Raw genomic sequence first — 12,707 nt, forward strand, 5'->3', positions numbered from 1 at the left:
ATGGAATTTTATAGAATATTGATGCTGAATATGAAATGATTTGTGCAGTCTCCTGTGAACTGTGTTTTGAGCTGTGGTTTACCCTGATGCTGAGAGATGAACCTTATATCAAAATAGGAAAATAGCCCACTGGTGCATGTAGGAATCATCATCTTGTAATGTCCTGTAGAGGGGATTTTATTTTGCATTCATGGAGTATTTAGAATGCTTGATAATTGGAATTATCTCCAGAACTAACATTCCTCACCCTGTTTGTCACAAGCTTTCTCCAGTTTTACTTTTATTATGTATATCTTGATATGGTTAAATTTATAAATAGCAACTTCGAATGTGGTAAATTAAAAATTAACTTAATAAAATTCAATCTGAATGTAAGTTTTTTAAAAAAAAGAATTGACTGTAATGTATGAAGCAATTATTCAGTTTTGCAAATGTTTATGAAATTATTTGTGCAAGCATTACATTATTCATTCCTTCGTCATATTTGAAGATTTTTGGGTTGTCATGAATTTGTGTTCCTTAAAATGTAAATTAGAAGAAATATATTATACAATCTATAATCCAGTTTTAACAGGTTTAAGATCTATACAAGATTGCAACTTCTGCCTCTTCCCATCAAACACTGGCTTTATAATTTTTCTACACATAATTCAAGTAAATCTATTCCACACTGTTATTGTAAAGCTAAAAAGTTACTATTGAGAAAATTATTAAGGATTTGCAAAGGTTTTGAATGGATTTGACAATAGCTGGTAATTTCTATTTTTTTGGAAGTCATGAAGGATTCCTCAGTAATATTGCTAAATTTGTTTTGAGAAATAAAATTGTCCCAGGTAGGCAGATTGACAGTATTCAAGTTAGACAATAAAAGATTGAAGTTGAATTGCTAAATCACTCAATTATTTTTTATCTGTCATTTTTCCCGTTCAGCCTGCTGACTTAAGGGTTCAAAGAAAGGTTTGTATCTTATCTAGAAGAAATGCATACTTCACAAGTAACATAGTAAATTTAAATCCAAAATGGCCGTGTCTTTTGGTGGATCTATTCTAAATTTTGACAGCCCCATTGAAATTCTCTGAAAAGCTTGGATTTCCATTGATGCTTTTCTAAGAAATATCACTTCTGCATGTAGTTCACTTGATGACCAAGTCTGAGCATGTGCAGCATTTCTCAGCATGCAACTGTATTACTCACTGTAACTCACTACTTTTGAAGATTTGGGAATTTATCTAACAGCATTCTTAATTTCTTAATTTATCTAAACTTATTTTGAAACTTTTGCTAAATTAATTTTAGTTGCCTTATTTGGTCCATGTTTAATATTGAAACCAATATTAGGTATTCAGTTTTACTTTTGAACGAGAGAGATAAATTTGTTCAAAAATTTTATGCTTTTGCTAATTTACTTTGCATTTTGCAAATAGAATATTGTTTACAGAAAATCTCTCTCACTCCGAGCGGTGTCTACTTTGTTTTTGGTGTGATTCTGTATATTGTTGTAATGGACAGAAACTCATGAAATTGAGGGAAGTTTCTCCTTCATTGATACTTTGAAATCTTCTTATTTCTTCATTTTTAAGTTGTTAGTAATTACTGTAGACCACTATTTATTTCCTAATTTTTTGCAACAGGTTGTCAATTCTTGTATGCCTTTCAAATAATGAGGCAGTTGGCCTGTAGGAATAATGCAGTCTTCAAAGTTAGTAGTAAAACTCATATATCATATGGAGAATGAGTTGCGTTTATAGTTCTGGTAAATTATTTTGTGAGTTGGAGGATGTGGCAAGGTCCTAAATGAGTACTTTGCAGCAGTATTTACCAGGAAGGAGGACATAGAAGAGGGTGAGATCAGGATAGGGTATACTAATATACTGGAGCATTTTGCGATCAAGAAGGAGGTAGTGTTGGGTCTCTTGAAGAACATTAAAGAGCCTGATGGGATCTATCCCAGGTTATTGCAAAAGACATGTGGGGCCTTGACAAAGGTCTTTGAGTCTGCTGTAGCCACACATAAGGACTTGGAGGACTGGGGAATAGTCTGTTATTCCTTTGTTTAAGAAGGGAAATGGGGGTAATACAGGAAGTTGTAAGCTGGTGAGCCTCCGTTGAATGGAAGAGGATTCTTAGGGATAGGATTTGCTCGCATTTAGAGGTTAGAGGTCAGCATAGTTTTGTGCAGGACAGGCCTTTTCTTACAAACTTGATTCAGTCTTTTGAGTAGATGACCAAGGTAATTAATGAGGGTAAAGCAGTGAACCTTAAATCACTGTGTGCTTTTCTGGTCACCTTACAGGAAGGATGTGGAGGCAGTCACTGGAGTGGGTGCAGAAGAGGCTCACAAGGATCTTAGAGGGTATAATCTGTAAGGAGAAGTGGGAAAATTTGGATTGTTTTCTCTGGAACATTGGAAGCTGAGGGGACGCTGACAGAAGTTTATAAAATTATGATGGGCATAAATAGAGTAGACAGTCAGAATATTTTGTATCTGAGTAGAAGTGTCAAATACTAGACAACATAACTTTAATGCAAGTGAGTGATGTTTAAAGGAAATGTTGAGGTAAGATTTTGTGCTACTGAAAATGTAGGTGCCCCGGAACACACTGTCAGGGGTGGTGGTGGTAAAAGCAGGTATAATATTGATATCCAAGAGGCTTTCAGATGAGTATGCAGGGAATGGTGCAATGTGGATCATATGTAGATAGAAGGGATGAATTTCTTTGGGCATCATGGTCAGCATAGGCAATGTTGGCCCTAATGGCTATTGTATGTTCAATGACTACATGTTCATGATGGTGCCTTTCACCCAATGACAGTGAATATTGGCAATCACAAGCCACAGTGTGGAATGAACAATTAATTAAAGAGTTTAGTCAATCCACTATCATTGTACACCCTTGCTGTTATTTTAAATTAGTTAATGCTGGTGTTAATATAATATTAATCCTGATGAATTTTCTAAAAAAAAAAGCAAACTGAACCCACAATGCAGTTTATGAAAACAAAGTTACAGAATCTTCAAATAGGGAGGTGGAATGTCAGCATACTGGCAAGGTATGATACTGTGGTGTAATGGGAAAGAAATATGAAGCAGAAAATTAAAGAATTTGGCTTTCTTTGACAGATTCTTTGCAATGATAAGAATAGAAAAGATTGTTTATTCTTTATCTGTGACAGTGGAAGGTATGGTATTAAAGAAAGTCTTACCAATCAACCCTGTAAGCCATCAATGCTATCTGATCTTCATTTTCAGCATTTACAATATTTTAGCATCATAATGATAAGCGTTGACATGTTATTTTAGCTGATATCATGCTCCCAGAAGCATGGAAACCTTAATTTTTTGAGAAATATTCAAGGTCAGGCCATGAAAATAAAGGCGGCATATATCCAGTACTGGCAGCTAAATAAGTTTGTGAAGAGTATAAGGGATGTAGGAATATGCTTAAGAAGGAAATTTTGCATCAGTCTTCACTGTGGAAGCTACTCTAGCAGTGTGCAGGAGTTGAAGGGTTTGGAGGAGGAGAAGCGAGTGCGGTTATTATTACAAGAGAGAAGGTTTTGAAAAAACTGGAAGAGCTCAGGGTATGCAAGTCACCCGGACCAGTTGAACTGCACCCTGGGATTCTGAAAGAGGTAGTGGTAGAGATCGTGGAGGCATTAGTAATGTTCTTTCAAAAATCATTGGAGTCTGCAATGGTGCCAGAGGATTGGAAAATTGCAAATGTCACTCCACTCTTTAAGAATGGAGGAAGGCAGCAGAAAGGAAATTATAGACCAGTTAGCCTGACCTCAGTAGTTGGGAAGATGTTAGAGTCAATTTTTAAGGATGAGGTGATGGAGTACTTGGTGACACAGGACAAGATAGTACAAAACCAGCATGGTGTCCTTAAGAGAAAATCTTGCCTGATGAACCTGTTGTAATTCTTTGAGGCGATTACAAGTGGATAGGTAGGGGGATGCAGGGAATGTTGCATATTTGGACTTCCAGAAGGCCTTTGACAAGGTGCCACATATGAGGCTGCTTATCAAGTTAAGAGCCCATGGTATTACAGGAAAGTTACTAACATGGTTAGAACGTTGGCTGATTGGAAGAAGACAGTGAGTGGGAATAAAAGGATCCTTGTCTGGTTGGCTGCCAGTGACTAGTGGTGTTCCATAGAGGCTGGTGTTGGGACCACTTCTTTTTATGTTGTATATAAATGATTTAGATGATGGAATAGATGGCTTTGTTGCCAAGTTTGCAGATGATATGAAGATTGGTGGAGGGGCAGGTAGTGTTGAGAAAATGGGTAGGCTGCAGAAAGACTTGGGAGAATGGGCAAGAGAGTGGCAAATAAAATACAATGTTGGAAAATGCATGGCCATGCACTTTGGTCGTAGAAATAAATGTGCAGACTATTTTCTAAACGGGGAGAAAATCCAAAAATGTGAGATGTGAAGGGACTTGGGAGTCCTTGTGTAGAACACCCTGAAGGTTAACTTGCAGGTTGAGTTGGTGGTGAGGAAGGCAAATGCAATGATAGCATTGATTTCAAGGGGTCTAGAATTCAAGAGCAGGGATGTGATGTTGAGGCTTTTTAAGGCACTGGTGAGGCCTCACCTTTAGTATTGTGAACAGTTTTCGGCTCTTCAACTTAGAAGGGATGTACTGGCATTGGAGAGGGTCCAGAGGAGGTTCAAAAGGATGATTCTGAGAATGAAAGGGTTATCATATGAGGAATATTTGATAGCTTGGGATCTGTACTCACTGGAATTTAAAAGGATCATTGGACATCTTATTGAAACCTTTCGAATGTTGAAAGGCCTAGACAGAGTAGATGTGGAGAGGTTGTTTCCCATGGTAGGACAAGAGGGCACTGCCTTAGGATAGAGGGGTGCCCATTTAAAACAGATGTAGAGAATTTTTTTTAGCCAGAGGGTGGAGAATTTGTGGAATTTATTACCACAGGCAGCTGTGGAGGCCAGGTCGTTGGGGGTACTTAAGGCAGAGCTTTATAGGTTCTTGATTGGACAGGGTATCAAACATTATGGGGAGAAGGCCGGGGAGTGGAGCTGAGGAGGGGATAAAAGGATCATCCTTGATTGAATGGTGGAGCAGACTTGACAGGCCAAATGGCCTAATTCTGCTCCTATGTCTTATGGTCTTTATGCAGTTTCAAGGACTAAAAGAGGACATTAGATATCCCTGGCAGTAAAGGAAAACCCTAAAAGATTCAGTGAATATATTAAGAGTAAATGTGTTGCTTGGGAGACAGTACGCCCCATTAAGAATCAGTGTAACGATCTGTGTGTGAATCCATGGACATTGGCTGTGCTCTTAAAAGAATATTTCTTGTCTGTGTTTCAGTAGGGAAGGAAATAGAAGCTACTGAGTTCAGTGGGGTGGTGGTGCGGGGGGGGGGGGGGGGTGGAAGTAGTGTCCTGGAGCATATCAACATTATAAAGGAGGATTTGTTGGAGGTCTTGAAGTGCGGTAAAGTGGAGCAGTAAGTGAACAGCAGTGTATGAGAGAGGATCAATGCAGCAGCTATGATGGGTGAGCAAGCAGGCATGGAAGAGCGGCTGCCAGACAGCGTCACTCATTGCTGATTGAGGAAGTGAAACTGCTGAGTAATGCTCCCATATCGACTCAGCCCACGGCTGGAGTGGGGGGAGTTAGTGGGGCAAAGATTGGGCGGAAATGTTCCATTCCTTTCCTACCTGGCAGAGGGTTCAGACAGCCTCACAGCAGTGTGCAGATCCACATCACCAGTTCCCATATTCTCGTTTGTATGTACGGGTTGTTCATACGGGATGTTTGAAAATTGCATAGGACATGAGCATTATATTGGCTGGGCTACAGTTAGACAGTGTGTGCAGTTCTGGTTGATGCGCTCCAGAGAAAGATGCAATTTAGCTGGAAAAGGTAGACAGAAGATTCACAAGGATGCTGCCTGGATTGGAGGACTTGAGTTACAAGGGATAAACTAGCAATAATCCATCTGCTAGAGAAACTCTGCGAGCTGAGTAGAATCTGTTGGTGAAAGGAAATGTCAATGTTTCATCAGTTCTATATCAGGGTTTTGACTAGAAATGTCAACAGTTCCCTCCCCTCCACAAACGGCTACTGCTTGATCATCTGAATTCCTATGGCTAGGCCTACTTTCCCTGAAGTGAGAGGTGCTGAGAGGTAACATGATAAAGGTATGTAAAATTGTGCAAGGCATGGATAAGGAAGATAACCAGAGTCTTTTCCAACAGTAGGATTTAGTTGGCTTGGGTTTAAAGGAAACTGAGGTGCAGGGGCAATAACAATATTTAAGAGACATTTGGACAGATACTTGAATGAACAGGACATTGAGGATTAGTATAGATCGGCATGAAGGTCAGCATAGCTAAAGGACCTTAATCTGTATTCTGTCTCCATGCCTGTATAGGAATCAGCCTTCTAACTGTAATTTCAACCAGGCATCAGTTTGAAGCATCTAAAACAAAGCTTAGAAAATATAATTAATATTTTTTGAACACACCAACAGTGCAAACTAAACTATTGCATATTATACAGCTAAAGACTCAAGCTAGTAGGAAACTGAATTTCCATATTTATAAAGCAATTACTTCACAAAAATTACTTTGCTAAAACATTTTTACATACTTTGGTAATAATCTTACTTTGAACTTTGAGAACAGAACTGTAATTTGAAGTTGTTTCTCTTGTGCTGAATAAGCGAGTTGGTTTGTTTGAATTTCCTGTTGTGGCTTCAAGTATCAGCCTGACAGAACTTAAAGACTAGAAGACACAATTTTGCATCTTAATGTAATAGAAATATGATGATGTATCTTTTTATGATGTATCCTGTGGTGCATCAATACACTTTCAGGGTGTTGATCTGTAAACCATTTTTAATCTTAACATTACACATTTTGTAATCCTATTGATTAATCTTGTGTCTTGGTAAGGGCAGGATTTTTTTAACCTTTGCATGATTGTGTCATGTGTTTGATAGTTTACTGTGAACAGTTGGCTATAATTGAACTTAATTAGATAACATTAACTAAGTGGATAATAATAGGCTTCCAGTCATTGCAGAGAATTGAGTCATTTTCCTGCTCTGCAGTTGAATCTGTCCCCAGCAACGGAGGGTCTGGGAGGGATCTTGAGCAGACTACAGGCTTCAGACAGAACAACCTCGAATCTAGGGAGAAATATCTCAGCCAGTCTGAGCAACTGAAGAAAGTATTTTTCACCAGGGTTTGTTTCTTGAGATTAGAGAGCAAAGGGAAGAAGGAGAGGAGGAGGAGGAGTCAGTTGGTTTATTATTGTCACATCTACCAAGGTATAATGAAAAACGTGTTTTGCATATCTGTACAAACCAATTCATTACAACAGTGCATTGAAGTAATATAAGGTAAAACAATAAAGCGATATATAGAGAAAGTGCAGGTGGACAGTAAGATGCGAAGTCACAGTGAGGTTGATCATGAGGTCAAGCGTTCAGCTTGTCGTACTAGGGAAAGATTCAGTGGTTTTATAAACGCAGGGTAGAGGCTGTCCTTGAGCCTGGGGGTTTTATAAACGCAGCGTAGAGGCTGTCCTTGAGCCTGGGGGTTTTATAAACGCAGGGTAGAGGCAGTCCTTGAGCCTGGGGGTTTTATAAATGCAGGGTAGAGGCTGTCCTTGAGCCTGGGGGTTTTATAAACGCAGGGTAGAGGCAGTCCTTGAGCCTGGGGGTTTTATAAAAGCAGGGTAGAGGCTGTCCTTGAGCCTGGGGGTTTTATAAAAGCAGGGTAGAGGCTGTCCTTGAGCCTGGGGGTTTTATAAAAGCAGGGTAGAGGCTGTCCTTGAGCCTGGGGGTTTTATAAAAGCAGGGTAGAGGCTGTCCTTGAGCCTGGGGGTTTTATAAAAGCAGGGTAGAGGCAGTCCTTGAGCCTGGGGGTTTTATAAACGCAGCGTAGAGGCTGTCCTTGAGCCTGGGGGTTTTATAAAAGCAGGGTAGAGGCTGTCCTTGAACCTGGTGGTTTTATAAACGCAGCGTAGAGGCTGTCCTTGAGCCTGGGGGTTTTATAAACGCAGGGTAGAGGCTGTCCTTGAGCCTGGGGTTTTTATAAACGCAGGGTAGAGGCTGTCCTTGAGCCTGGGGGTTTTATAAACGCAGGGTAGAGGCAGTCCTTGAGCCTGGGGGTTTTATAAATGCAGGGTAGAGGCTGTCCTTGAGCCTGGGGGTTTTATAAACGCAGGGTAGAGGCAGTCCTTGAGCCTGGGGGTTTTATAAAAGCAGGGTAGAGGCTGTCCTTGAGCCTGGGGGTTTTATAAAAGCAGGGTAGAGGCTGTCCTTGAGCCTGGGGGTTTTATAAAAGCAGGGTAGAGGCTGTCCTTGAGCCTGGGGGTTTTATAAAAGCAGGGTAGAGGCTGTCCTTGAGCCTGGGGGTTTTATAAAAGCAGGGTAGAGGCAGTCCTTGAGCCTGGGGGTTTTATAAACGCAGCGTAGAGGCTGTCCTTGAGCCTGGGGGTTTTATAAAAGCAGGGTAGAGGCTGTCCTTGAGCCTGGTGGTTTTATAAACGCAGCGTAGAGGCTGTCCTTGAGCCTGGGGGTTTTATAAACGCAGGGTAGAGGCTGTCCTTGAGCCTGGGGGTTTTATAAACGCAGGGTAGAGGCTGTCCTTGAGCCTGGGGGTTTTATAAACGCAGGGTAGAAGCTGTCCTTGAGCCTGGGGGTTTTATAAACGCAGGGTAGAGGCTGTCCTTGAGCCTGGGGGTTTTATAAATGCAGGGTAGAGGCTGTCCTTGAGCCTGGAGGTTTTATAAAAGCAGGGTAGAGGCTGTCCTTGAGCCTGGGGGTTTTATAAAAGCAGGGTAGAGGCTGTCCTTGAGCCTGGGGGTTTTATAAATGCAGGGTAGAGGCTGTCCTTGAGCCTGGGGGTTTTATAAAAGCAGGGTAGAGGCTGTCCTTGAGCCTGGGGGTTTTATAAAAGCAGGGTAGAGGCTGTCCTTGAGCCTGGGGGTTTTATAAAAGCAGGGTAGAGGCAGTCCTTGAGCCTGGGGGTTTGTGTTTTCAGGCTTTTGTATCTGATCCCCAGTTCGAGGGATGAGAAGCGTGTATGTCCAGTTTGCGTGGGATATTTAATCATGCTGGCTGGTTTACTGAGGCAGCGAGAAGAGTAGGCAAAGCCCATGGAGAGGAGACTAGCTCCTGTGACTTACTGAGCTGTGCCTGCAACTCTCTGTGGTTTCTCACTGTCATGAGCAGAGCAGTAACTATACCAAGCTGCAATGCATCTGAATCAGATGCTTTTGATGGTGCATCAATAAAAAATGGTGAAGAGAAAGGGGACGTACCAAACTACTTTAGCCTCTCAAAGAAGTAAAGGCACTAATGAAATTTCTTGGCAGTAGCGCCAATATGTTGGACAAGGACAGGCTACTGGTGATGTTCAGTCCTAGGAACTTGAAACTCTTGACCTCAGCACCGTTGATATAAATAGAAACGTGCACTGCACCTCCCTCCACTCTTACTGAAATCAGTGATCAGCTCATTTGTTTTGCTGACGCTGAGGGAAAGATTATTTTCATGATACCATAACACTGAGCTATCTTTCTCCTTTTTGTACTCCATTATTTGAGATACAGCCACTATGGTGTCATCATTTGAAAACTTGTAGACAGAGTTGGAACAGACTCTGGCCAAACAGTCAAAAGTACACAGGGAGTAGTATAGAGGGCTGAGGATGCAACCTTATGAGTGCAACTTTGTGGTGGAGGGGTTGCTGCTCATCCTTACTGATGATGGTTTGTTGGTCAGGAAGTCGAAGATCCAGTTGCAAAGAGTGAATTAAATTGACTTTATTTCTTACATCCTTCACATACACAAAGAGTAAAAATCTTTACATTACATCTCCGTCTGAATGTGCAATGTGCAATTTATAGCGAATTGTAATAAATAAAATGTACAACAGATCAGTCAATATAGCTTAGAAATACGATGGTGTCAGTGTGAATTAATCAGTCTGATGGCCTGGTGAAAGAAGCTGTCCTGGAGCCTGTTGGTCCTGGTTTTTATGCTGCAGTATTGTTTCCCGGATGGTAGCAGCTGGAACAGTTAGTGGTTGGGGTGACTCAGGTCCTCAGTGATCCTTTGGAACTTTTTTACACACCTGTTGCTGTAAATGTCCTGATTAGTGAGAAGTTCACATCTCCAGATGCGCTGGGCTGTCCACAACACTCACTGCAGAGTCCTGCAATTGAGGGAAATACAGGTCCCATACCAGGCGTGATACAGCTGGTCAGGATGCTCTCAATTGTGCCCCTGTAGAAAGACCTTAGGATTTGGGTACTCGTGCCAAACTTCTTCAACCATCTGAGGTGAAAGAGGCACTGTTGTGCTTTTTTCACCACACAGCCGGTATGTACAGACTAAGTGAGATCCTTGGTGATGTGTATGTCGAGGAACTTGAAGCTGTTCACCCTTTCAACCCCAGGTCCATTGAATTTAATAGGGATGAGCCTGTCTCCGTTCCTCCTGTAGTCCATAACCAGCTCCTTTGTTTTTGAGACATTGAGGGAGAAATTCTTTTCTTAACACCACTGTGTCAGGGTGATGACTTCTTCTCTGTAGGCTGCTTCATTATCATTTGAGATAAGGCCAATGTATTTTAATTACAGATTGGAGCTGTGAGTGGCGACACAGTCACAGGTATACGGAGAGTAAAGGAGGGGGCTGAGGACACAACCCTGAGGGGCTCCTGTGTTGAGGGTTAGAGGGGTAGAGGTGAGGGAGCCCATTTTTACCACCTGCTGGCGATCTGGCAGGTGTTGAGTCCAGGTTTAGGAGTTTGGAGATGAGTTTGCTTGGAATTAGAGTATTGAAGGTAAAGCTGTAGTCAATAATCAACAGTCTAACATAGGTGCCTTAATTGTCCAGATACTCCAGAGAAGTATGTAGGGCCAGACAGGTGGTACCGTCTTGTGCCTACAAAATGGTGGGACAAATCTAATCTTAACCAACAGATCCACAATAAACTAGCATTGAGCATCATTACCTTGACACTCTTAGTGATCTTGTTGCAATGTTTCATCAACTTCCAACTATCTTTCCATGAAAAGGAGAGTTGAAGCTAATCTACAGGTCAAATATGAAGCCCTTCAACCTCCATTATCTTCATTCTGGAGTGGGGTCATTTCAGTCTCTGTTATTGCATTGTAGTTCACAGATTGACTGTGTGTATGTGATAATTTGAAACCAAGCTGAGTCATCAACCTCTCCCAGAGAGTGGACCAAAGAATGGTCCTTGTACTTAACATCTTTGAAGCAAATCTCTATTAATCTGCCCCAGCTGCACACTACTGCACTCTGACAAGAACTTCCACTGGCAGGATAAACAAGCCAATATCAACATGCCAACATCAATAAGAACACCAACCCCAGTGTTAAGGCCTTAATTACAAGTAGGCTCTAAATCAGTCCCATTTGAAAGATGATATTGGGAACCTACAGTCAATTAAAAAAACAAGTGGAATTGGTAGATGGTGTGCACTACTTTCCAACCTACTCAGCTGCCCCATCAAGCATCCCATGATATACCTTGGCTTGATCTATCACTTTTGAATACATTGAGTTAGGGTGGAAGTAAGTTGACCCCAAAGAAGAGGAAGAGGTACCAATTGATGTACTATATTAATTCTGATGCAATAGAAGTATCCTTGCTTTCCAAAGAACAAAGCTACAAAATTAGGGTTACAGCTTTGAATGTTCAATTATAATATCTTCAGTTAAATTAGGTCATTTGCTTATCAACAGAGGGGGAAAGCTCTCTGCACATTCTAAACATGACATAAAAGGATTAATCTTTTCATTTTCTTGCTATTAAATCTTAATATTTTCATTGGTTGTAACACAAGTAATTGGCAAGTTAGTTTTGTCATGTGTGATGGAATATTTTGAAAATGATTAGTAAAAATGTAAGTGCCAAATTGAAATTGGCCAAAATTACAAAGTATGCTGTTATAATATAAAATTATATTTAATATTCATTATTATTATAATTTCTTTGTCAAGTAACAATGTATTTCATAGCCATCTGTTTTAAATATTGATCCACAAATTTAGTTAAAATTACAGTAAGATTTTTTTTGGTTGCATTTAAAAGGAATATCAGTCTTGTACTACTTAATTTTCCAGAAAAACGTGGTCGGACATTCTACTCCAAGATTCAAAAATGGTTCTTTGAGAAGTTTTCAGAGTATATTGAAGATTTTCAATTCCAGCAAGAAGAGATTCATGTAGAAACTGAAGAACCACTTAGTGCGAAACGGTAGGAGGAATAATGTGGTATTTGTATCTCATTGCTTTCTACTGGGATAGGTGGGGTCCTAAATCCCAGGTCTGATTCCACAGTAACTGATCATTATTTTAATGAGAGTAGTGAACATTAAAATCATACTTTCCCATAAAATTCTCCTGGTATTTTATTTGAGATATTGCTGTCAGATGGACAAGCAATAAATAGCCTGCCTTTAAAGGGCATCCAGGACCTGTGAAAACAAGACAAGTAACTGTTCATCTCCGTAAGTTATGAGACAGAAGTATTATCAAGGACAGTGCGGGATAGAAAGTGCCAAGTGGAAGATGGAAACATAAATGTCAAATCAGATACAGTAAGGGAAAGAAAAGTTGTTTAAATTGAGTTAAGTAAAGAAATAGTTTTTAATCTCCAATAATATAAAGATCAAA

General features: G+C 40.5%; 1 protein-coding gene across 6 annotated transcripts in view; it reads left to right on the plus strand.

The window, feature by feature from the left end:
• gramd4a (GRAM domain containing 4a) overlaps nt 1-12,707 on the plus strand; it is a 160,051-nt gene that overhangs the window by 99,036 nt on the left and 48,308 nt on the right. For all 6 annotated transcript variants that reach the window (XM_073066359.1, XM_073066357.1, XM_073066358.1 and 3 more), the window contains one exon: nt 12,156-12,288. In XM_073066359.1, the coding sequence (XP_072922460.1) occupies nt 12,156-12,288 (133 nt within the window). The remainder of the gene's footprint in view (nt 1-12,155; nt 12,289-12,707) is intronic.

This window comes from Hemitrygon akajei, chromosome 14, assembly GCF_048418815.1.
Source record: "Hemitrygon akajei chromosome 14, sHemAka1.3, whole genome shotgun sequence".
Lineage (NCBI taxonomy): Eukaryota > Metazoa > Chordata > Chondrichthyes > Myliobatiformes > Dasyatidae > Hemitrygon > Hemitrygon akajei.